This window comes from Glandiceps talaboti, chromosome 1 (genome assembly GCF_964340395.1).
Source record: "Glandiceps talaboti chromosome 1, keGlaTala1.1, whole genome shotgun sequence".
NCBI classification, from domain to species: Eukaryota; Metazoa; Hemichordata; class Enteropneusta; family Spengelidae; genus Glandiceps; species Glandiceps talaboti.
Genome location: NC_135549.1, coordinates 14,686,808 through 14,710,599, shown reverse-complemented (window position 1 = coordinate 14,710,599; position 23,792 = coordinate 14,686,808). Strand labels below are relative to the sequence as shown.

The 23,792-nt window shown below is 32.2% G+C and overlaps 1 protein-coding gene across 1 annotated transcript; it reads left to right on the top strand.

Moving 5' to 3' along the window:
• The first annotated feature begins 1,852 nt into the window (after positions 1 to 1,852).
• LOC144432604 (protein-glutamine gamma-glutamyltransferase K-like) lies at positions 1,853 to 22,415 on the top strand. The gene is made up of 13 exons (XM_078120860.1): positions 1,853 to 2,410; positions 5,715 to 5,909; positions 8,461 to 8,724; positions 9,179 to 9,297; positions 9,625 to 9,729; positions 14,776 to 14,950; positions 15,527 to 15,665; positions 16,438 to 16,541; positions 17,465 to 17,719; positions 18,455 to 18,745; positions 19,307 to 19,473; positions 19,828 to 19,964; positions 20,231 to 22,415. Exons 1-13 carry the CDS (start codon positions 2,185 to 2,187, stop codon positions 20,376 to 20,378), a joined length of 2,325 nt encoding a protein of 774 aa, XP_077976986.1. The 5' UTR covers positions 1,853 to 2,184; the 3' UTR covers positions 20,379 to 22,415.
• The last annotated feature ends 1,377 nt before the right edge of the window (positions 22,416 to 23,792 follow it).

The window sequence follows — 23,792 nt, the reverse complement described above, 5'->3', positions numbered from 1 at the left end:
ATTCCAGTGGTTCTACAGTGCAGAGTGTGTCATTCAACTAACTGAATGTAGAAAAGGGTGTCATTCCACTGTTTACATACTGGAAATGCTGTCATTCGTTTTCCGTCATTCGGGTTGTCATTCGTTTTAGGGTCACCCAATATTTCTATATCAGATTCTGAAGCAAGCATTCGATACAGTCGATCATGGACTATATCAATTTGGTATACAAGGCAGTACATTGCCATGGTTCTGTTCACAATTATAACAGTTAAATTTCACATTATCAGAAAGCATGGGCATTTCTTGTGGGTATCCCAAGCGGGTTCAATCCTGGGACCTTTATTTTTCACCCTTTAAATCAATGACTTGCCGGAAACAGTTATAAAGGCTCAAGTAATTATGTATACAGATGGCACGGCTATTTTTCTATTCAAGCAAATCAGCTGCCGATATTGTAGTGACACCTACAGAGGAAATAATGCATGTCAAGGCTTGGCTTGACTCAAACAAGTTAACATTGAATACAAATAAAACCAAGACCATGCTTTTCGGTTCTTTTCAAAGACTACAACTAAACCCAGTTTTGCAACTTCGAGTACAGGGAGAGCTAGCAGAGCAAGTGTTTGATTTTAAATATATAGGGGGTTGGCGGGATTCGAAATTGAAAGTTTCAACGAAATATTTCTGCTAAAATTTCTCTAAAACTTGGTCTACTGTCGAGAATCAGACACGTTTTGCCGTTGGGACTTAGGAAGATGATGTTCAGTACCTTAGTCCTTCCCCATTTCGATTATGCTGCGAATGTATGGTGTAATACGAATCAAAAATATTGGAAGACACTTGAGCTCCTCCATAAACGAGCTGGTCGACTGCTCCTCGAAGTTACCCGTGATACTAGTACGGGTCGGGTTTATGAAAAACTTGGGTTGGGACAGCCCTCGACCTCAAATTAGAAGGAATCACCAGCTGGCAAAACTCGTCTACAAATCCTTAACAGGTAATGCACCTAGTTACGTCACTGGAATTTTCAGCCTTTCCAACCAAATTCATCTTCATAAAACAAGACAGGCCAGTAAAAGTAACATATACATCCCTAGTATTCCCTACATTTATAACTGAATATGGGAAACGGGCATTTCACTACAGTGGTGCTGTTCTATGGAACAATCTACCCCTATCCATAAAATCAGCTCCGCACCCATCTAAGAATGTAGTCTGGTATTGGATATCTTTTAAAGTACTCTGTGCCGCTGTAACTTTTTGTCCTGGTTTGTCCCCCTTTTTTGGTTTATTTTTCTGTGTACGTAATCTTGCAACAGGTTCCATTGGGAGAACGTGATGGTATGATTTCTAGTTGTTTGGTTGATGACTAGAACGTGGATATGTCTTCGGGTCGTAGTCATGACAACATATGTGATGTTGGAAGAGGGGTGAATATCAACGTACAACTGTTGTAGAAGTCAACAATTCACTTTGCAATATTTCGCCACATTTTCATGAGCACTACTGAGAATGATAATTTGAACTTGTAAGCTAGTATTTTATTAGGTAAGTTTTCATTTATAAAACTAAAGCTTCCCTCTAAACGAGAGTAGTTAGATTAATGAACCCGTTTACATCATTCTCAGATAATTTCTCCACCTCAGAAATCTTGATCTGCCGTTTTAATTCGCAAAGGCTTAAACCCTAATAAAATTATCAACACCGAGGGCGCTGCCCATGATATTCGATATTCGATATAGCAAGTAAAAACATTCATGATCTGCACACATATTTTGCGGTGTTCACGGTCAGTCCTTGAATGACCTTTACGTCTTGGGAGCAACTTGCCATTCACTCTTCATTTCCTTTTATGTAAAGTACCCATATGGATGCTGAAATTTTTGATGTTACATCCGGTGTCTCGGAGTCGAGTAGTACTAGTATACTGGACACCCGCATCGCGTAGGTTTTGTGGGGATCGGGAGCGTATTATATATTGTGTCAAACTGAGCATTCCTACCAGTACCACTAAAGTTAACCACACGTACGCTTGCACAGACGCTCGACGGACGGTTGTACTTGCAGACAGACCGTGTGACTGGTTCCACCTTCGATCTGCCAGCACCGTAAACTTTCAAAATACACCATTCATTAGACTGAGATCGGGCCAAACATAATACAGGTACGGTCGGTCGCGGGGTATAAACAGCATTCCACAAGATGACTTCTCTACCGGTTCTTCCGAGGACGAGCGGCTGTGGTGGTAGAGATGAACGTGTTAGACGAAATATTCCATCTACTGGACGTCGCTGTGAACAACCAGTTACTACTAAAATAACAGACATTGATAATACACTTCTTTCAATGTTACGTCGTTATTTGTTTGATTGGTGGTCGCCCAAACCGATCATGCAACCTCGTACTGTGCTGGATAACAAGGAAAACAGTAAGTAACTGGAGTAAAGTATCAATATTTATAGATTCTACCAAGCTAATCAATTTATTGCAATTGTTATTTTTTTTTTTAAATCTTACATCACTGCAGAAAAAAATGACCAAACACATACATTCATTTTACCGACTTCCAAGAAACTGAAACTTTTGTTTTTGGCACTAAAATATTTATTTTTGATTCAGAAGAAATGTCGCATATTCAATTTTTGTTGTTTGTACTTTTAACGCATGTGGCAATGTCAAGATGAAAGATGTGCAATTTTGGTTTTAAAAAATGAAAAAAATGTGTCAAAAGCTCAAAAAAATATAACACATATTGGCTAGGTCTGAAATTTGATGGGGAGGGGGTGGGTGTAACACAATGTTGTCCAGATGAAGAGGTGTTCATTGTTCAATATACACTTATGTCTGAAAATAATTCCATCTACTGGACGTCGCTGTGAATTGATTTTGTTTTGTTTGGGTTTGGCTTGTTTTGTTTTGTTTTGTTTTGTTTTGTTTTTTATTTGGTTTGGAGTGGAGTGGTTTTGTTAGAAGGCTTAAAACTTACAAACAATGAGAATGGTCACAAATTTCATGGGGATATTTCTAATTGTATATTTTTTTGTATATTAGCAAAGTGATAAGTGTTCAAGACAAGGTGACCATGGTGTAATATTTTCTATCAAAAATTGGTTAAAAATTTGATTTCTCCCCCAAAAAAGATTGCAAACTAAAAATGCTGATTTGTAGATTGCAATACAATACTCATTTCTCTGATATGCAATTTCAATAAAACATTGCACAAAGGTGACATATCATATGGGACATATACATGCCACTTTGTTTTGCAACATATGCAAATTTGACCAAATGGTGGCCATATTTGTAGTTAAAAATAAATATTTACTGCATAACTCGAAAACTAATATATATAGATGTCATTCAAGTGTCTACCCTGGTATTATCAGGAGCAAGCTTTCTTTTAAGACACCTTTGACCTTGACCTTCAGGGTTAGTTATCTAAATCAAGCCATTTCATGCATATCACAGACACTTTGTAGTAATTATATGTTTCCACCAATTTCATTAAATCATGTGTCCATTCAGTTAATAAAGTAAAGTATTTGTGGGCTTATTGTATCTTCTATGAAGACTTGTTTCAGTTCATTATTCTTTACATGTATATAAATGTGCTAATTTGCATCTCAAACTAACTGATGGTGATTGTCTAAATGGCTTTCAAGTGTAGGGAATACATATCTCAAATATAGTTTTACTGAATGACAAAAACAACATGGTTGATTTTATTTGAGCAGGGAGAGCATATTTACATAAGGGAAAGTATGCCTAAACTACGTATTATTAGCATTCCACTGTATGTTAATTTGACCACATGTGTGTGTATTAAAGAATATTTCTACCACAGTGTTTTTGCTAAGGTTGGTAAGTAGGTAAAATCTACAGGGTTTCCCATGCCATTTTACTGGGTTCTCAAACAGAATCTATTGGCAACACTGCTACTTTTACCCCCCCCCCCTCTTTCTGTTACCATGGTTCCCCAACTTTAGCAAAAACACTGTATCAAAATGTACAATATCTGCCACATGTTGTGTTGCTGAAATTAATTTTATGAATTATTCAAGAGTAAGCTACTAATTAAGTTCGACTATGAATTGCATGTAAAATGGTATATACCTGAATTTGCAAAATTTGAAATTCCAGTAGCCTTCATCAAAGTACCCATAGAAGTAAAAAAAAAAACCAGCATATGATAAACTTGTTCATCTATATTGATAATGTAGTACATTTGTTTTGTTGTCTGGAACTATTTATAGTTATTTTATTCAAATCTAGACTGTGTTGACCCCAACATAGCACACTGAGCCCCACTACGCATCTCACTACCAGGAGAATGAATTGGTTGATATATTGATCTATGTTGTGTTATCTGATGCATCAACAAGTCTTCTATAATGCCTGTTGATCAAGGCACCTTGAGCATGAATTTCACCGAAGGTCAAAGTTCAAGGCACCTTGGGCGTGAATTTCACCGAAGGTCAAAGTTCTTAAAATCTCTCAAACTTTTTTCTTTTTTTCTCATAACTTTGCCAAATGGAAGCTAATGTCTGTTCCTTTTGAAATGATTAAAGAAATTTGGGGGTCCATCGTCTCGTTTTCAAGGAAATTAACAATGTTTTATTTTCCTATAAATTAACATAATATTCGGCAGCCATATTGGATTCTCAAATGACTTAATTTTGATAACATTTTGATCCCTATTTTAAAAATTTGTATCGTGATCCTTGAGAATAGGTTTTCTTGAACAAAATAACAGCAAAAGTTTAAGCAGTTTATTTCCACAGTATATTTCATGTTAATTAATGACCAACCTCCTCCTGTTAACAGTGACAGCTGTATTAGTTCCATGCTGTCCTAGCATTGCTATATTTTGTTGTAGCCTGAGATCAATTCATAGCCTTAGTGCAATAAGGTCGTATCTGCTATACAATTTATGACCTTATTACAGTGACACCATGAATTGTGTATGTATGACTTTGATGAGACTTCAATGGGAATCAGAAAAGATTTTATTCTTTGAATACCATAAAAGTTTTAATATTGTTGCAGCCTGAGATTATTTGCCATACCTTGATAAGACTTCTATGGGCATCAGAAGAGTGTTTTAAATTTTATTCTTTTGAATACTATAAAAGCTTTTTTAATGGTCAGTATAGAAAAAAAAGGATTTTGCACATAGATCTTAAATTACTTTGTTTAATAATGCCCACAGTTGTATAATTCTAAATGGTAGAATTGCGACAATTTTCTGTTCCATGGGAAAATGTGCTGAGACTGCCATCTTTGTTTCTTTCCTAGACATATGGACAAAATATAATTCACTAATAGTTATTAATGTATAGACTCTGCTTTTCAGTGTATTATAAGTAATTTAATATAGTCAAAATGTAAAAGAACTAATTGTGAGATAAAAGTATATTCTGTCTGTTTTATCGTAAATAATGCTGTTGGTATCATTTCATACACCTTATTGAAGTTGAATTGGATTTGATATTTTATTACATTGTGTATGTAATAGTGATCAAGTTATCTTTTTGGAATCTAGTTTTGAAATATGTGTACCTGTTGTCTGAATCATCATAAGCGGCATAACATCCTAATACACTGATGACGTTAAAGTGATTCAGATGAAAGCTACAGTCACTTCAAAGACTAGATTCCAAAAGAGTTAATTTTATCACTAATTTATTGACATGTATAATTATGTACTTTTAATATTTGTAATTTTTTCCCAGAACCAAAGATTGCAAAGCTACCAGTTGTGAAATCAGTTGATTTGAAATGTGAAGCAAATCGAGCAGCACATCACACTTCAGATTATGAAGTGACAAATCTAATCATTAGAAGGGGACAGTCCTTTTATATCGTTGTTGAGTTTGAACAACCAGTAAATCTTGATGAACAAGAAGTGAATTTGGAGATTCTTCTAGGTAAGTTGTATGTTTTGATACTTTTGGAAATTATGATATACAAAGTAAGCTGGAACAAGATTAAGAAGACATTACTTTCATTTTGTACTTAGATAAAGTAGTATTATTGAGTAAAACTAAGGATATGAGTGTTAATGTCACTTTTTTAAAGGTTCATTTTAAGAACCCTAATATTGCGTTCTGTAACACACTTAAAAAACCACAGTCCTCTAATGAACTTGAGACAAGTTAGGGATATGTCATTTAAAAAACCCTCAAGAGATAAGCATTCTTTAAGTAAGATTGGGATATGTCATATTTAAAAAAAAAAAACCTCACTGATGAACTTGAGGAGACAAGTATACTTTAAGTATACTTTAAGATTATGGATATGTTTAATAGATTGCAGGGAATTGTGATGATTTCAAAACATTATTTGTTGAAATTGTAATCGCACATTAACTTGGGCTTCATGTCTTTCAGGTATATGTGCCATTTAGTTTGTTCAAAACACTATGTGTTTGAGTTGCATTTAGAAGAGTTAAAAATATGATATCTTACTTAAAACTAAGTGCCTGGATATTTAGTGCATGTAAAAAATTTTAAACCATTCTGAATATGCTATACTGCAGAACTCAGTGAATGAAATTCTTTGAAGCGTAAAATCTAAATCGAACTTCCATATTTTGCGTGCAAAATGTGTTTACTATATGGGATGCAGGGCATCATAACACAGCAGCCTCATTCAGGTCAAAGGTCATGGGCCTGGTATGATACTACTGAACTGGTGTCTCCTTGAATTAATTAATTCTTTAAATAGATGTTTATAATGTATGGGTAACGCCCTATCATATTTAGGACATATTTTGTCAAAACAAAAGGTGAGAAGGTAAGATGTCAGGAGAAAAACACTGAAGACTTAAAACTTAATAAAGTGAATATTATAATATGGTTTGACTGAATAATTTATATGGTTACAATACATCATACGTTTATAATATCAAATTTGAAGATCACAATTTTTATATAATTTGTTATGGATAAATATATCGATATGAGTTATGACATTTTACATTACAATTACACGTTGAATCTTTTCTCAACATTCTGAGGTATTTAAAGAAATTCTCAGATTAAGAATAAATTTTGGTGTGAAAAACAATTGTCTTTGTTATTTTCAAGAATAATTAAAACTGATTCAGTGATAATAGTTGTTACAGTTGCAAAAAAAAATCTTTATTTTATTTGTATTAAAATTTTGTCAAAATTACACTTATGCGTTTATATACCAGTCAGTAATTTGTTATTTTTATATATTCTTTGAATGGTAATGTTCTGTATGAAATTAGAATAAATTTTCCAGAAATATCTTGAAAGCAAAAGTGCATGACTCTCACGGTCACAATCAATATATTTTTATTTCATTGCCGAGAGACAAGTCATGGCGCTCTACTGAATTGACATAATATATCTGGTCGAGGTAACAAAGTGCATGATAATACCACTGAAATTGAGTCTTTCAACTGGTGACCTCAATGTGACCTTTGATCCCTGAATAATTTTAGTTCTGTTTACACGACTATGAACAAACTGCAGCATACCATGCAATTCACCCATACTTAAGTTATACATACTGCACACAGCATACCATGCAATTCACCCATAATGATACTTAAGTTCTACGTACTGCACACAAATGTCAAAATAGTCCAGATGCTTGTTTGACAAGATACATGATTTAGGATTAAAAGATGAGATATATTATGTAGCTATAAAGTGTTATTGAAGGAATAGTCATTACAGATGGTGATCTATTTTTAAGTCTACTTCAATTTATGCCATACATGTATATATGAATACACCATAAAAGCTAATTAGTCTGCACCATGGTTTATAATTTGACATGTTTCAATAACTAATGTCTGTGTTTTATGCACAGGTGCTGCAGGTTTAGTGTTTTAAATTACTAAAAAAAATAACAAGATTGATGTAATATTTTTAAAAGTCAGACATTTTATATAAACATCTGGCATGATTGTCTCTCATGTACTTTTTTTGTAGGTTTGAAATTATATCTGTGTCAAACTTTAATGTACAAGTAATTTATAGCCTCTTAATTTTTGTTTTAATGTCAGAATAATTGAAAATAATATCCACTAATAGAATATTTGTAGAGAGTAACTAGATTATAATTAAAATGTGTGATGATGATGGGGTTGGATGGGGTGTGTCATATTTGTTTGCCAACACCATAGAAACAGAATATAAGGTGAGCAAAACAGCACTAAAGAAGGACAACCTGTTTATGCTTTTTGTGATATTTCAGGAGAGAATCAACAATTAGAGAAAGACATATAAAGTTCGTTTTCAGTAGAGAATTTATAATTGAAAAAGGAGTCTTTGTGTAGTATCTTTTTATTTAAGGAGAAAGTGACAAATTAAAGGAAGATACCCTGTATACATGTACAGGGAGTTCATTTCAGAAGAGAATCTATTTATTAAAGTAAGTAATTCATCTTTCATTTAGGGGAGAAGCCATCATTAAAGAAAATAATTTTTTATTACATTTCAGGGGAGAGTCCATCATTAAAGAAAGATACCTTGATACGTATACCATTCAATGGAGAAGATTACAGTGGTAAATGGGAGGTGCAGGTGATGAAGGCATCTGGTAGCACTATGTCTTTATCTATTCTGTCGCCATCATCAGCCATTGTTGGAAAATGTTTCCTTAATTTATCTGTCCGAGCTGGTAAAACAGATAATGGACTTGAGGAGTACGTCTCACTTTGGCAATCCAAACCTGTGTACATGCTGTTTAACCCATGGTGTAAAGGTACTGATTTCCATTTACATAGTTTTTTAGTAGAATTCTAGATATTATGATAGAACTGTAAACTTAGAAATTTTTGCTAAAGACTTATTTTCACTTATATCGCTAGAAACACACACAAATAGGTAGGGATTAAAATGCCCTTTTATACATGAACATGTACAATTATGTACAAGTCTGGTAATTAGTAAAAATTAGTCTACCACCAACAATCTAAAGACTGTAAAATCACAGAATTTAGTGGTGAAAATATTTAGGTTTACAGTATTATTGTAAATATTAAAATGAAATATATATATATCAAGCAGAATTGATAATCAGTTTGTAGGAATTGCCATGTTATAACTTCAACTCTAAATATGTTGCTACTATTACAGAGTCGGTGTCCATATAATTAACATTTTATGCATGTCTCAAATAATTGTTGACATAAATCATTGTACTTTTACATTTCAAGAGGATGCAGTTTATTTGGATAGTGAAGAACAGCTTGAAGAGTATGTTCTTAACGACACTGGTTTCATTTATGTTGGTTCCCATCGTAACCCTACAGGAAGGCCATGGAACTTTGGTCAGGTAGGACTCAACTCAAGTATGTTGGTCGGGGTTGGGGGGGGGGGGAGCTGTTAATGAATGGAGTTGGGTTAATCCAATCATCAAGTTTCGAAAATGGGGGTAGTTTTTAATTTAAAAAAAAAATAGGATAACTAATGGTATATGCTTGACTTATGAATCCAAGATTACCTAAAGTGTAATATACCATCGAAAGCAATGAATATTTCAGCAACGGCTTTTTGCCTTGGTTATTTTGTATCATTCTGAAAAATCAGTGATAATGGTTTCCAAGTGGTCAAAAAAAGAAAATCAGTTGTTTGTTATTTCATTTTCTTTTGTCTCCTACAGTTTGAAGATGAGGTATTTGAAGCCACTATGAACTTGTTGGAGTCAGGTTTAGCAGTACAGGGGAGATCTAATCCAGTTAAAGTCTGTAGACGTATGTCTGCAATGGTAAGAACTATATTTATAACCACATTTATACTTCAATAGTATGGATTGGTGTATGAGTGGATGAAATATGCTCTGATTCACTGTATTTATTTGCTATCCTACATTATTGCACTACATTTGTAACATATATTATTCCATTACATGTGGAATAATACAATTCTTAAAAAGGTGTAACTGCATGCATATATAGACTACATGCACACACACACACGGACGGACGGACGGACGCATGCATGCACGTACGTACACACACATATATATATATATATATATGCTATTGAACAAAAGTCCGAATTAGTCTCCAAACTCCGCCATGAAAATAAATATTTCCTTAGCAACTATAAAAGTAAACCTCCGTAAGAAAAAGTTTAGTCTAACCATATTGTTATGGAATGAATATACAAACATTTACCTGTACATATTGACCTGGACAATCTCAATTTAACAGTCATCAGATGGTTGCTAAAGAAGCGTGAAACTCTGAGTAGTGACTTATAACATCCTTATTCCTTGAATTAAGTCTACAATGCTCTGCTACTAATACTGCATCGAGCACTGTTCTCTCCAGTTAGACACTTTATAATGGCATACAGCTACATGTACAGTGGGTGTATATGGTGTAAAGATAGAAGGGAAAGGGAACCTTATACATATAAACATATATATTTCTATATATAAATTAATTCATATAACATATGAATTAATTTATATATAGATATATATATATTTATATTTATATGTATAAGGTTCCCCTTCCCTTCTATCTCTACACCACTATAGCCATATGCCATTATAAGAAAAACAATAATTTTTCATTTATTTGAAATAAAACAGGTTTTGCAAATAAGATATGCTTTATTATAAAGTTGGTGTACAGCTTATATATGTATAATAGATATAATTTGTTGTTGATCAGATTTCACAGAGAAAGGTTAGGAGTAAAAAAAAGAGAGAAGTGTACTGTAAGGTCAGTGCACACACTGTAGACTTAGCTTGAATTGTAAGAGTTAGGAATTAAATTACCTCATTGCTATGCAGCAACCAGTATTCACTGTTTACACAATATTCTGTTCAAATTAAAAAAATACTAAAACTGTCTACTTGTTAATGATTTGTAGTCAATAGTTCAAAGTTATTGTGTACATATCACGTAATAAAGTTAAAGTGTTACAAAGTGAGAAGTGAAATTTTCAATTTTATTGACCTGCAGCTGTATTTCTCTCAGTGTGAACTTTGACCTGTGACGCTCACTATTTGTTCAATACAGATTTATGGTGCTTGCAGTATTGTGTCTGTCTTGGTTGAACATTGTTGAATACTTTCACGGCAAGGCATCTTCTTTCGGAAACAAAAGTTTTAATTGTCTACATACCAGAAAGTATGAATTTGTCATTGAAACTTTAGTAAGGCTGTAACAACATACCACCAATCTCACATGATCATTACATTTCATAACTGCATACCCCTGAATGTTTGTCACATTCCATGAAAATCAGAATTTTATCTCTCATGTGCTCCTTGAAAATCAAAATTAACCTTTTAAAGGCAGCCACTGTATTTTAGAGTACAATATCACATACATACCAGAAACAAAATCCTTTAAAAAGCTCTCCTGAATTCTACTGTTTTGAAGTTTGTCATACAAAATGCACAATTTGTATAATTTGACCATTTTTTAAACATAAGAAGTGCAGTTGATAGATTATTAAAATGCCTAATATGGATGCAAAATTGGTATTTATTTTAAATAGCATGACTGTTTCATGCTTTTCTACTTGACAAAACAACATGAAACAACAAAGACCAAGTCCGAGTTTACTATATACTTTTTAGTTAAAAAACCAATATGGAACAATTTAGATAAGGTTTTTGTGTTTTTATTTCATAATGTAATAATAGTTTATAATGTGGTCTATGTAAAACTTGGTATGTTGATTGATTTTCAAGTAGAAAAATATAGTAAATTTATTCACATTATTAGAATCCAGAATTGATATCGTTTCTTGTCCATATGGCCACTATAACATTTTATGAATTAGTGGCCATATGAGAAACTGTTATGTCTGCATGTTAGATTCTGTTTGGATGTTTGGTCAACAAAAAGTTATGACTGAATTGTGGTCATTAATTTTCATTCCAAGCTGGTAAAAGAAAAACTGCATTTGGTTCACAGTACACTGCTTTAGGTTGTTTGATAGACTGACACTAGTCCCTTGGGAGAATTTTTCTTAAAGTCTTATAATCTTCAAAGGTTTAGAATTTATTATTCTAAGTTTTGCAAAGGAAGAAAGTCCTCAACAGTTTTTTTTATTTTTCCCCATTTATGAGTTAACTCCCAAGGGTTCAGACATTCACCAAACTGTTCACAATCCACCCTCAGGTCACTGTTTTAATATACAAACAAGACACTTGTGTTAAAAAAGAATTTTATAAATAGTGAAAAAAGCCCAGAGACTTGATTATATCTAGTTGTTTGTCAAGTCATGTTGAAGCCCATTTGTTTTATAACATATGATATATACATGTATATAATGTATAAAGAACTTTAACAAATTTGCTGCCACTACTAAGTTCAATGTAACTTCAACCCATGTGGTAATTAAATTGCTGCAAAAAAAGTACTTTTTAATTGACTATATATAATTGGATCATAATTTATATTGATACAAAATGGCCATCACACTGTGATTTAATCTCTATGGTAATGAAAAACAGGTTTCCACTGTGACAGTAGTTTTCAATTACTGCATGTAGCCAAAGCAGTCAGAAGGAAACATTAATTTATATGATGCCTAAGAACTAGAAGTCAGTCTGTTGCCAGGTTATGGAAGTCATGTGGTTGACAGTAGTTATAGAATGCCACTACTGAAAAATATTGTGAAAGCTGTAAATATGAAAGTGGAGAAATGTTTTCAAGGTAAAACTTGAGAGGAAATAATATATTACCTAGAATGTCATGTCTTTCAGTTTTATTCAGTCTATTTTGTAGAATTCTAGCTAAGCTGTGTTTTGAAGAACAAAGCTTGTCTGTGTTAAAATTGGTTGGTTGCCAACTTTTAGTTAGAAGCATGCGGGTAGAAAAATCAAAAGTCTTATGGTAGCATGGGGGAACTACTTTTGACAGGAAAGGGTGTGTAGGTAAACATTTGAAGTGGTTGCTTAAGCAATAGAAAAATCTAAATGAAATAAAAAGAAATCATGAAACAAGAGACAGGAAGTTCAAGTTTGAGTTTTAAAAAAAGTTGTGCAACACCGTAGATGAAAGATTGAAAGTCTTGTAACTCTGAGAGGAATTTCAATAAATCATTCATACATGATCAAATAGTTTATTTTGACTTAATCTATTTTCCTGCAGAAGTTAAAATGCAACCAAACTGGGTCCAACTCTTTACTTTAATATTCTAATAAAACACAATGTCTCAATGCTACCACAACAACATGCCTTTCTAAAAATGTCAAACATACATTGAGGTCTTAGATTTCGTCATCTCCATGAAGTGTACAGTAATTTTTCATAAATGTACTGACCGAACTGTTTAAAATTGTTCACATACAGATAGAATTCTGTTAACATATAAAGACTAGCAAATGTATTGTTTGCATCCTATAAGCATGATATATGGTGCCAGTTGTGCTGGCTTAAACAGTAAAAAAAAATCAGTTTGAAAGCTTATACGAGTATACTCGAAGTAACGTTTCGCCTGTTCAGATCGACATGGCTTTGTCAAACTGTCCGTTTAAGGATTAACATGTTTAAGATAATTTAATTTTGTAAAATTTCTTTATTAATATCTATGAATTATGAACTTTTAAGTTTCAAGAGTTCTTAGTATTGATTTAGACAAGGATTACTTGTGGTGAAAGCTAGACAGTTGACTTTACTTGCATAGTTTTTATATATCATATGGCATTCCTCATTGACTGTTAGAGTAATCTAATATTACATGTATGTAGTGAATGTGCGTATCAGCTGTCATTGAGTCAAGTGTAACGTAGTAGTGAAATTATAACATCTGGTGAGTCATATAGGGTTGTTTATTTTTGGCTATTATTGCATTGAGGATGACCTACAGATATATATATATATAACTGCATGATGGTGACTTCATTACAACTTCACTGGCTGCTTGGAGAGTTTGGAATTTACATCGGTGTGATTGCACCACAGCTGATTCAGATCACTGGCACAGTTTGAAGTCTTTACTGTGTCTATAGTACTATAGTATAGTATAGTATATTTTGTTTGTTACAAAACTACATCTGGAATACATCATTCAAGGGCAAAAACTCATACAAAATATAATTTTTAAAAAAAAATTATGTTAAATTATAAACTAAATACAAATGCTATAGTTATAATTAGTACAGAGTACAGCAATAATTTCCCCAAGTGGTTGGCAGATAAACCTATCCTGTGTCCCTAGTAATTCTTCAATCAATTGTTCATTTATATATAGATTTTGATAGTTTGCATCATATATGAAGATTCAGGAATTTTATTTGAGCATTCTAGTAGAGTTATTAAATATGTGAGTGCCTACAATCTGGTCAGTACTAGTGGACAATGCATACATGCATTGTGTTTTGCAGACTAAGTACTATACTAAGTACTTTATCAGTTTGTTCATATTCTAGTATTGACAGTTATTTGAATGTTGGTGAATTTATAGATGCAAATTTAAGGTAGCAGTACTTGTAATTGTTAGTTATGAGATAGCAGCTATTAATAAGATTCTTCAGTTGAAAAATATATAAAAATTACAGATAATCTGAAAACCCAAAATATCATTTGACATATTTAAAAGTGAAAGTGAAATATGGAAATAAGAAGTACATGTATATGCAGATGGGTAGATGAATAACCACTCAGTGGATTGGCATACTGACTGAGTGCACCACCAAGCTGCTTCTTGTTTGACAGTGCCCTCTAGTGTTCAACTTGTTTATATAAAACGAACATAATTTTGTGGATTGACATTTTCTTTCTCTAATCACAAATTTGAGGATTAACTTCTAATAGTCAATGTATTCTTCTTTCACCTCAAGGTGAATTGTCAAGATGATGATGGAGTCCTGGTTGGTAACTGGTCTGGAGAGTATGCTGATGGTATAAAGCCCACCGACTGGGTTGGCAGTGTTAGTATACTAAGGGATTATGGAAAGTCAAAACAACCAGTCTGTTATGGGCAGTGTTGGGTATTTTCTGGGGTAACTACCTCAGGTAATATATTTTCTGGTGTTGCTAAATCACTGTCAAATTACTATTTTGGGTGGAACATTTTACTTATGGTGGGTACATTTTTAGTCTCAAAACTTACTGGGTGGATAATAGTGTGATACTTGGTGAGGATATTTTCATGGTTGTTATGATTTTTTAAAATTGTTCAAGTGAAGATGATCAAGCTGATAATATCAGTGTGCAAATTTGACAATCACAGTTCCTAGGGGTTGTTGGGTTGGAAACAATATGCCAAACTACAAACCATAGTAACCACTAGTATACCATAGCAACAAACCATAGCAACCACTTAGTATGCCATAGCAACTGCTAAAAGGAATTTTAAAGAATGATGTGAGTATTCAAAAAGCTTTAAAAATCCATAGCAACCATAATTGTACCCTAGCAACTGCTTGACCTCTAAGGATTCTGGGTGTTAAGAAAAATATGATTATGGGTAGGTTTTGGAATGACTCATATTTCTAATAAACATCCCTAGCAACCATGATAATAGCCAGAACAAATGTACAATGGTGATGGCTCTGTTCATGACTCCTCTCCACTTTGGTTTACCTGTAGTGTTACGATGTCTTGGTATACCAGCACGTAGTGTTACAAACTTTGGTTCAGCTCACGATACTGATTGTAGCATGACCATAGATATGTACTGGGATGAAGAGTCTAATCCTATCACTGACTGGAATTCAGACTCTATTTGGTAAGTTTGTAAAACTTGAAAAAGGAAATTTATATTTTACTCTTATTTGTATATAATTACTACAAGTATAATGCAAACATCTTAGGCAACCAAAAGAATCTCTTAACTGTAATATCCCAAAGTTGTGCATCATTTATAGCAGGCTATACAATTGATAAATCAATATAAATATAAATTATAATGTAAATATGATATAATATAATATGCTAAAATATATTGTAATATAATGTAATATGGTATAATATGCTATAGTATGATATATGATATATATGATATGATGTGATGTGATATGATATGAATGAATATAATATAATATATAATATAATATAATATAATATAATATAATATAATATAATATAATATATATGATATAATATAATATAATATAATACAATATAATATAATATAATATAATACAATATAATATAATATAATATAATATATAATACAATATAATATAATACAATATAATATAATATAATATAATATAATACAATATAATATAATATAATATAATATAATATAATATAATATAATATATATGATATAATATAAATGTAATATAATTTCAAATTCAAAGGTATTTGAATTCATTACATATTTAAACTCCTGAAAAGTGCCCGAGTATATGTAAAGCAATTGTGGATTATAGCTATTTTGTGATTTCTAGATTTCAGTTGTTTATATAAAAACTTATTATGTCATTATAATTCTCTAAATATACAACCCCTACATCACAGTCAAACTGTTTATGTTATGACACCCTCCTCAGGAACTTCCATGTTTGGAATGAATGTTGGATGGCAAGACCTGATCTACCAACAGGATATGGTGGTTGGCAACTAGTGGATGGAACACCTCAAGAAACTAGTGATGGTAATACTATTGTCCTTGATGTCATATCTCATTATATCTCACTGTTTGGTCTGATTTACTTATTTTATATAATTGCTTGGAACTGAGTGCTGATTTCCACTAAAAAAGGTCATAAAAATCCAGTCTTTCGTGGGAAATTCATGAAAATATACACTTTCAGTCTATTAAAACAATCCCAATGATTTTATCAATAAGTAATACGATTATAAAGTATCCAATATTCACATCAAACAACATTTACTTAAAAATATCCATTAAATTTAAAAATATGATAATTCTCTGTTCTGTAAAATATGATAATTCTTTGCTCTGTTAAAAATATGATAATTCTCTGTTCTGTTAAAAATATAAAAATTCTCTGTTCTGTTAATAATATAATTCTCTGTTCTGTTAAAAATATGACACTTCTCTGTTCGGTTTCTCAGTTGTAACTTTAAAAAAGTCTACTTTTGAATATTAATGTCGATGTATGACTTGTATGACATTACAATAATGTCTTCATGCATCTGTTAAAACAGTGTATTGCATGGTAGGAATTTACTTAATATTTTGTTGTGTTTAATGAATAATGTCATCATGAAGTGGTCATACAGATGAGGATTGGGTATTTATTTTGGAATTTTAAGTTATAAGACAGTTTTATCATGGCTTCCAATGTGAAAAATCAATGTGAAACATCATAATGCCAAGTCCATGTTAGTACTTCTATAAATGGCAAACTATTAATAGATATGTTGTATGTTACAATAACAAACTTATTGCGCCTTTTTAATAGCTTTCTGCAATGTATTGAGTTACAAACACAGACTTAGTTATTAAATGTTGTTTCACATTGATTTTTCAAGTAGGAAGCAATGATAAAATTGTTTTATTAATTAAAAATCCAAAATTTAACTCAGTTTGTGTCCATTTAACTTTTATAGGTGTTTACCAAACTGGTCCTGCTTCTCTGATGGCCATTAAACAAGGACATGTGTACTACAATTATGACACAGAGTTTGGATTTGCTGAAGTAAATGCAGACAAAGTTCACTGGAGGGCAAACCTAAAAGACAATTCTCTTGCTGCAAAAAAGAAAGTGTATGTTGAGAAGAGTCGTGTTGGGAAAGCTATTCTCACCAAAGCTGTTGGTGTAGACCAGTCTGAAGATGTAACCAATCTGTATAAATTCCCTGAAGGTAACAATTTGCTACTGATATGTACTACAACCACTGCTAAGTGTTTTTGCTATTGGTTTGAAAACCTCAGAAAACAGACTAGAATGTCAAAAATGGAAAAATGGGAAAAGCAATAAAATTAAAAGTTTCCCGGTGGCCATTGAATACCGTAATCATAATATTTGGTGTGAATTAGTAGACATAATTAAGAAATTGGGAACTCAACTAATTTGATCTCCTTAATGTGAAATGCACCTTGGAAACAAAATGTTCAAATTTTCATGTTACTTTGTTCAAGAAACTCCAACCCATTCTCAGTTAAAAATTTTAAAAAATGATCAGGAGTTACCGCGGCCGCACAAACTTGTTAAATTTTCAATGTGATCAATAGTACACATTGAAATCTTGCGACAGTACTTTTTTTGCCCTAATGTTTAATAATAATAATAAAATATATTTTTTCAGAGTAGTGTAACAGTACTAAAGTAAATAAAATGCTTTTTTCCATTGAGGCCCTCATTTCCAATGATAGGGGTAAATAATATTTGAAAAGATTTCGTTTGCTTTGGTTTTAAAAAAATTTACTTTGTTCAGTGAGATATTGTATATAGAAAAAATTATATTATTTAAACATGATGAATGAAGACACATTTAAGAATAAGAATCTTTTGGCACAGTTTGATGCTTTTCCATAATACTGTGATCATAATTTTATCCAGTTTTAAAGATCAATTTCGTATTATCTACTCCCTTCAGGTTCAGCAGAGGAACGTCTAGCTGTGCAACATGCTTGTAGTCATGGCAGCAAACCTGAGACGTACGTCACCGATAAATCTGAATATGACATCAAATGCCAAGTCATGATGAAGGAAAATGTCAAAATTGGTGATGACTTCGACGTTACAGTCAAGTTACAGAATGAAGGCATGAAGTCGTGTACAATTACTCATCTGTTCATTTCTTGTCATATGTGCCAGTATACTGGAGTAGTTGTGAAAAGATGCCAGAAAGGAAAGTTTGATTACGTCACTGTCAAACCAAATGAAAGTAAGCGATTTATTAATTTATTGAATTGTTTATACAATTATTTACATATTTATTTATTTATTTAGCATCTCTGTTAGATCATGAATTATTTAGCTGCAGCATTGGCAGTGAAATTAAATACATAGTTATTGGCAATTTGAAATTTTAAATCGTAGAACATTCATAAGTCATTATAGTTTCGTCTACTAACTTTATAGTATGTCATTATGATGAAATTGTATATTGAACTTTTATACCTTTCTGTAGATTGCTCTTTCTGATTTCACAACTTCTTCATGTAAGTCTTCCTTGATAGACTTTGTATGTTGAGGCAGTGGCTATTCAGTGACAGGATCCTCAGAAACATTAAGGAAAATATCATCAAAATTTAAATGTAAAATGATAAAGGCCTTTCCCACCGCAATATATTATGTAATAGCTGTATGGTGTTGTACTTTTGTTTGAACAAATTTATACCAAAAATATCATTTATTTCAATAGTTTTTGTCATTAAGATATCTAAATGTTACTTTATATTAGTCACTTTACAAACAAATTCTTTCTTTCATCCTTATTTTATAGCTACTGAGGTATCTCTACATGTACACCACACAGACTATATTGATGTGTCCCTTGAACATGCCACAATGAAAACGTATGTGCTAGGACAGATAGAGGAAAGCAATGAAATATTTGCTGAACAGGATGACTTCTCGTTGACTCCCCCATCTCTTGATATCAAAGTGAAGGTAATATACTGTTATATACATTACTGTATCTATAAAATCAAGACAGTGTAAGATTGTTTAGGCACATGCCCCCATGAAATCTTTAATAAAAGTGACAGTTCTTTTGATGCTATAATAATTTGTAGAAAGTGACAGTTTCTACTTGCAGTTATAGTAAAGTTTAATATGAAAATTAACATAATAATGACATGTACACTTGTAATGAAACCTTTTCACAATTTAAAAAGTTTGCATTTAATAGTAATGTGAAATGATAAGCATGCAGTGATTAATTTTATAATTGGATTGTCAGTACCTGGTCATTGGTTTTTGCTATTAATTCAACTAGCATTTCTCAACTTATTGTGTATATAGGAGTCCTCCACAGCAACAGTTGGTGGGCAGATTCCAGTATCAGTTTCCTTTGTGAACCCATTGGATAAGAGTCTTACTGATTTAAAGTTTATCCTTGAAGGTCCGGGCATACAGAAAACTAAAATCATAACCCATAGGTAGGTGTGCAGTCTGTTCTTTTGTCTTTTAAAAAAATGGAGGAACATTTAAAAGACATCATTTCATCGGATGTTGAGTAAATTCTCACCTACATAATTTGTGTGAATCCCATGATTGTTTTCAACAAATCCACAGTTGTTTCAGGAGTGGTTTGCAATTGTCTTATTTCAGGTGTACTAATAATCGCAAACTTTTCAAACCTTGATAGTGTGAGTCATTCTGTGTTACATGTTTTAAAATTAAAATCATATTCACTTCTTTTCAGGAATGTTAAATCAAAGCAAGTGGCCAATATAAACATCTCTCTGACACCTCAGAAAGCTGGAAAGAGAAAGTTGATAGCCTCACTCCACTCCAAGGAATTATTTGGAATAACAGGATATGTGGATCTTGAAATTAAACCATCTGTCTAAATATCCCATCAGTTTCATAGGAAAGCTGACGCAAGTGAAATCATTTTCCCAGCATGCAATTTATTCCATTTCGTTTTTTCCATATCAAACTTTGACATTTAGTAGACATACATTTATAAAAGAAAGTTTGAACAAAGTAATTAAAGGAAAGTTACTGATTCTTGTCAGTTTTGGATTTATAAGAGACTGCAAATGTAATACTGAAATGATATCCCCAAAAGTATAGAATAGTCATATGATGAAATTTGATGTACTAGTACTTCCTTCTACGAAGACAAAGTCAGTTGATGCCATATTATTATTTGTAAGGTTATTTATGACTGACATCATCATCTCAGCCTCTAAAATCAACATGTCAGTCATAATAGCCATAAAATGAAGAAATATGAAAGGAAAAAATGTGAACAAATCAATGAAGAAATACTGAGGCTTTAATACAGACGGACAGACAGACAGACAGACAAACAAATATTGCCACTGTAAGGTTAAGACAGACAAACAAATATTGCCACTGTAAGGTTAAGACAGACAGACAAACAAACAAACAAATATTGACACTGTAAGGTTAAGACAGACAAACAAACAAACAAACATGCCAGCATGTGGAAGTCTATATAGCTGTAATGATCACTTACTCCTGTACAGACAGACAGAGAGACAGACAAATTAACAAATGAACAAATAAATAAAGCCCCTTGAGGTTAAGATGCCTATGGACATTACCTTGTTTCAGATGTATTAATTAATTTTGTACTATCCTGCCTTTTATACTTGTCCATATTCAAGCTCTTTGTCTTTAAGTCAAATGGCATCTTCAGAATCTTTGTGGACAGCATCATATGTACCAGAACAAATGAAAAATAGTTTTTTTTAGAAGGCTGTTGGGAACATTGTTGTATTAGTTTGAATATGAGTGCCAAACGTTCAAGAGAATGAAATGACAGTATTGTTTGATTTCCAAATATAATGATACATTAAATAAGTAAAGAAATCAGGATCTCCTGACCATTAAAATAGTACATGATCTGTGTAATGTAAGGTAGAGTAAATAGAAGAATTAAAATCATTTTTATAATCAAGGAATCTAGTAATATAATTAATTATTCAAGATTTTCATTTACAAATGATGTATTGTTGTTAATTAGGTTACATAATTGTTGATATAATCTGTATAAATTATTAATATGATACAGTGTGTATAGGGATCTGGTTTATAGATTTAAGATCGTATACCTTGAGTGACTTGATTTTTGCAGTTTTCCTTTTTAAATGTTGCCCCAGCAATATTAAGAATGAAGTATGAATATATTAGTTTTGAAATTGTTATATTTACAGTACTATGTTATTAAAACAGTCTTGTATTGTCAATCTTTTGATTTTTAGATGTGATTGAAATTAATCTAATGATTTAAAGATTTAATATAATATGATAAATATTGAAAGATTGTTATTTCAATAAATTATGAGCAGAATTATTAAAGTACACTGCATTGGCAAAATTACATTTTAGTAATCTGAAATAGATTCAGAATATATTATTATGAGTTGGGGATGTTAACTGCAACATAAAGCGTGTGTTAAAGGTGTGATGTAGTTAATGTAGTCTAGTACTACCTGGCATCAGATCTCAAGATCTCTCTTTACATCTAGCTCAGTGAGGTTCTGAGAGGAAATTTCAAATTCAAACGAAGCTACCCACACAGGCAGCATGTCTTTGTTAATCAATCATGGAGTTCTGCCCAATGATAACTTAGTGTTTATTGGAGCAGGTACATAATGTCCAAATATGGTAGATTTATCATACCAGGACACTTAGATAATCTAACAGTTGAAGTTTACTCATTTGCATGAACAACTTTTAGTTCATAATTTCTCGTTGAGCTAGACGGTGGTAAAGAGATGATTTTATAATACAATGTGTAGTACATATCTAGACTATAGTTGATGTAATAATATAGCTATTTGTTGTTAAGAAACTGGTACTGTTATCAATGTCATTGTAATCTGTTTTTTGCTATTATAAATTTGAATGGTGCTTGCGGGAAATAAAAAGGCTGGAAAGAAACTCATGCTGTCAAGGTTTTCACTTTGCTATGAATGATATGACAACATTGTGCGAGTATAATGAAGTCTTATAAAAAAAATCCCCAGACAATGTAGTTTTCATACCTCATTCTCTGACTATATGTTACATATAACTTTAGCTTCACAATAATGATCAAAGTGGCTGTATATGTACACAAAAACTGTAGTATATACAGACTCATTTCAAGAGTCTACCCCTATAGTATCCGGGCAATGCTCTCTTTTAAAACTTGACCTTTGACCATGATCTTGACCTTAAAATTCAAATAATTTTAATACCAAAATCAAACCATTTCTTTCATATTGTTAACACACTATAAATGTGGTGCTGGCTAACTTTCTACCTTCTGTATTAGGGAAAGTTCTGTTTTGGTGATGTGTGTGTGTGTGTCTGTGTCATCATTTTCTCAAAAACAGCATTATAAACACTTTGATGTGTTGTGGTCACATATATTTTAGAAAATCTGTGAAATTTTGCTCGTTAGCATGCAAAACAATTAGCGAAATATGTGCATATTACAAAGTATACTGTGAAAAGAAAAAACATTTATGGCCAGGAGTGATTCACACTTTTTCCTATTTTGTTGTACATTTGTTTACCGGTACTTCTTGGTCAGTTAAAAATAAAATCAATAAAACAATTACACTGACCTGCTGGTCTTGGCTTGAATTTGAAGAGATGTGAACGATCTTGAAAGACTCGACCATATTGTGCTGTATTTATTGCCAGTCGTAAAGGAACATTTGCTGCACCAATGTCTACAGCTGGATTATTGACAACTGGGGAATAAACACCTTTTTTTCTTTCTTTTTTAAAACAGATTTCACTGCCATACATACATTATAATAATATGTTTATTGCCTTTCTAGGCCACTAGCCCATATGCAAAGTCTACAATAGTGAAATATACATTTCTGTCATACAGATAGCAAAGGTGAGAGAAAAATATATTACAATATATTACATAGTATTTACTTTGGAAGTTATCATATTCATAAGAGCTTTATCTACATATCTTCCATATTCATATTTCAAACTGATCTGCCCAGTAGTTTTGGAGTTTAAGTATTTTGACCAAAAGTCACATTTTAATACCCAAATTGCACACCAGTAATAAGATCATTTTGATTTTAACAATTTCCCAACTAGACACCCAAGGTAATATACTTACCAAATAATTGGTCCAACGATTTTTAATTTATAAGTTGTTTACACACACACACACACACGCACGCACGAACACACACACACACACACACACACACACTAAAAAAACACTTTTCCATGACTTATAATCACTACTGAAGCAAAGAAGTTCAGTTGTGCTA

Bases quoted from the DNA above. Each gene is read 5' to 3' on its own strand.
- LOC144432604 (XM_078120860.1), top strand. From the start codon at position 2,185: ATGACTTCTCTACCGGTTCTTCCGAGGACGAGCGGCTGTGGTGGTAGA. The intron at 2,411-5,714 runs GTAAGTAACTGG...ATTTTTTCCCAG, and splicing joins GCTGGATAACAAGGAAAACA to AACCAAAGATTGCAAAGCTA. The intron at 19,474-19,827 runs GTAATATACTGT...TTGTGTATATAG, and splicing joins CTCTTGATATCAAAGTGAAG to GAGTCCTCCACAGCAACAGT.